At 42.1% G+C, this 2,500-nt stretch overlaps 1 protein-coding gene across 1 annotated transcript in view; it reads right to left on the bottom strand.

Annotated features, from left to right (window-relative positions):
• LOC143280992 (uncharacterized) overlaps positions 1-2,500 on the bottom strand; it is a 39,972-nt gene that overhangs the window by 881 nt on the left and 36,591 nt on the right. The window contains exon 19 of the mRNA XM_076585845.1: positions 1-2,067. This exon is cut by the window's left edge and continues 881 nt beyond it. Coding sequence (XP_076441960.1) covers positions 1,939-2,067 — 129 coding nt within the window. The 3' untranslated portion in view covers positions 1-1,938. The remainder of the gene's footprint in view (positions 2,068-2,500) is intronic.

Raw genomic sequence — 2,500 nt, 5'->3', positions numbered from 1 at the left:
GCACGCGCATAGGTACATATACACACGAAAACACACATGCGCGCGCATAACATAAACACATATACCTATATACAGAGGAATGTGCCTCCAGACAATCAATAGATTTCTAAAGCTATGTATTCGCAGCGGGATCTTTATCTTTAAACTGCATCACTCAAAGACACTCATGCACACACAGCCATACATGCACTCACAAGCGCACACATTCATCGCAACTCTCTCTCTCTCTCTCACACACATACATATGCACACACGATGCACATGTATACACTGAAACATGTTCGCCTCCATACACTGGTTTCTAACTACACACACACATCCACACGTACAAACATATTCACACACATATACTGACACACAGGCACACACACACACGTACACACAAACGCCACACACACACACACACACACACAAATATACTGACACACAGACGCACACTCAGATTCACTCACTTCACCGGAATGGGCAAAACGTCGATGATGACAATATCAACAACAACAATAACAAAAACATCAACAACAATCACAACAGCAGGAACAACACTTTACACAAAATAGTTTTTCTTTATTAACAAAGTAGTTCTATGCTCATTGTTAGGCCTTTCTCTCTCTCTCTCTCTCTCTATATATATATATATATACATACATACATACATACACACACACAAATATATATATATATATATAACTATATATATACGAGGGTCATTCAATAAATAAGGTGAATTTTTCGGTATAAGGACTTCTAATACAGATAGAAGCTTACTTTTTATTTTATTTTATTTTTTTACTTCTTTTTCACATGGATTTAATTTGTTTTGCAGATTAAAAAAAACTTTGAGAGTTTTGGCGATTAACAAAGATGGCCGACCAAGAAGCATGCTCCAGGATTGAACAGCGGTCAGTTATCAAGTTTTTGGTTGCTGAAGGGTGCAAACCAGTTGAGATTCATAGGAGAATGTCAACTGTGCATGGTGCCACATGTTTCAGCCGAAAAAATGTCTACAAGTGGGCTAAATTGTTTAAAGAAGGACGGAGCAGTGTTGAGGATGAAGACAGGCCTGGAAGGCCTACAGAAGTGAGGTCTCCTGAGGTGATCGAATCAGTCAATGACCTCATTCAGTCTGACAGAAGGGTGACAGTGGATGACACTGTGAACTGCTGAGGCAGGTCAAGAAAGACATAAAGAACAAACGCAGGGGTCATCAGTCAGAAGGAGTCATCTTGCATCATGACAACGCAAGGCCTCACACAGCAGCCCGAACGGTGCAGACCATCAACGAGCTGGGCTGGGAACTGCTCCCTCATCCCCCTTACAGCCCAGAGCTTGCCCCTTCAGACTTTCACCTGTTTGGTCCCTTGAAAGCGTTCACGAGAGGCACGAAGTTTGAAAGTGACGATGAAGTCAAAAGTGTTGTGAGCGAGTCCAAAGATTTTTACGCTGAGGGAATACGGAAGCTTGTGCACAGATGGGAAAAGTGTGTGACAGTGCTGGGAGACTACGTTGAAAAAAGAGAGAAAAAAAGTAAGCTTCTATCTGTATTAGAAGTCCTTATACCGAAAAATTCACCTTATTTATTGAATGACCCTCGTATATATATACAGAGAGAGAGAGAGAGAGAGAGAGAGAGAGTTAATGTACAAGCAATAGGCTGCGTTGCAGTTTAAATAAAGTGTGCTATTCTTTCATTGTCAATAAAAAGAAAAGATAATCATTCCCGTTGAAGCATTTCTAATTCTAACCTCTTCTATCACACACACACACACACACACATACACACACACGCGCGCGACCATGAAGAGGTAAAAACCAACAACAAACAAACAAAAAAACAAAAACGTTTGGCTTCAACGTTCTGAAGGGAGATTGCAATGTCACAGAATCAGTCAATCCCAAGACTGCATTCTTCCTACACACTTTGAGTCTCACTCCACGTGATCACAAAATGTGGCAGGTCATGCTGGATTTGGCCTTGACCTTCTGGTCAGTCTCCGCCTTCTGCGTGGCCCGCTTGCTGGCCGACTTGGAAGCATGGTTAAACTCTTCTTGATTACTTGACTGTTGGCTCTGAAACAGAGAGCAGATGATGATGAAGAGACCGCTGGAGAGTTCTGCTGCCGTCTAGGATCTTGCGCATGCGCATCTAACTTTTACTCGAAATCGTAAGCAATGCCAAAGGCGATCGACAAATGCAAAAGCAGCAAACATGCGCTGTCCCCTATTTCTTCAGTTGATTGCCTCCATTGCTACAACCAAGCTGTGCAATATATGCACAATTTAAAAAAAGAACAAAATATGATGCAAAAAGTCGAAAAAAAACAGAAGCCCTCTGTCTTGCACGCTCTGCCTCTCTCAGTCGCCTCTGTTGCTCGAAATTTCGGAGAGCCAATCAACTTCGAGAGCACAGATCAATAAAGAGCCTGTGACATAAAGGGTCCGCCTTCTTTCCCTATATGGGACATAAAGAGCCTGTGGCATAAAGAGCCTGTAACATAAAGGG

The sequence above is a fragment of the Babylonia areolata genome, chromosome 4 (assembly GCF_041734735.1).
Source record: "Babylonia areolata isolate BAREFJ2019XMU chromosome 4, ASM4173473v1, whole genome shotgun sequence".
NCBI classification, from domain to species: Eukaryota; Metazoa; Mollusca; class Gastropoda; order Neogastropoda; family Buccinidae; genus Babylonia; species Babylonia areolata.
Note: the sequence above shows the minus strand (reverse complement) of the source record. Positions and strands in the feature narration are given on the sequence as shown.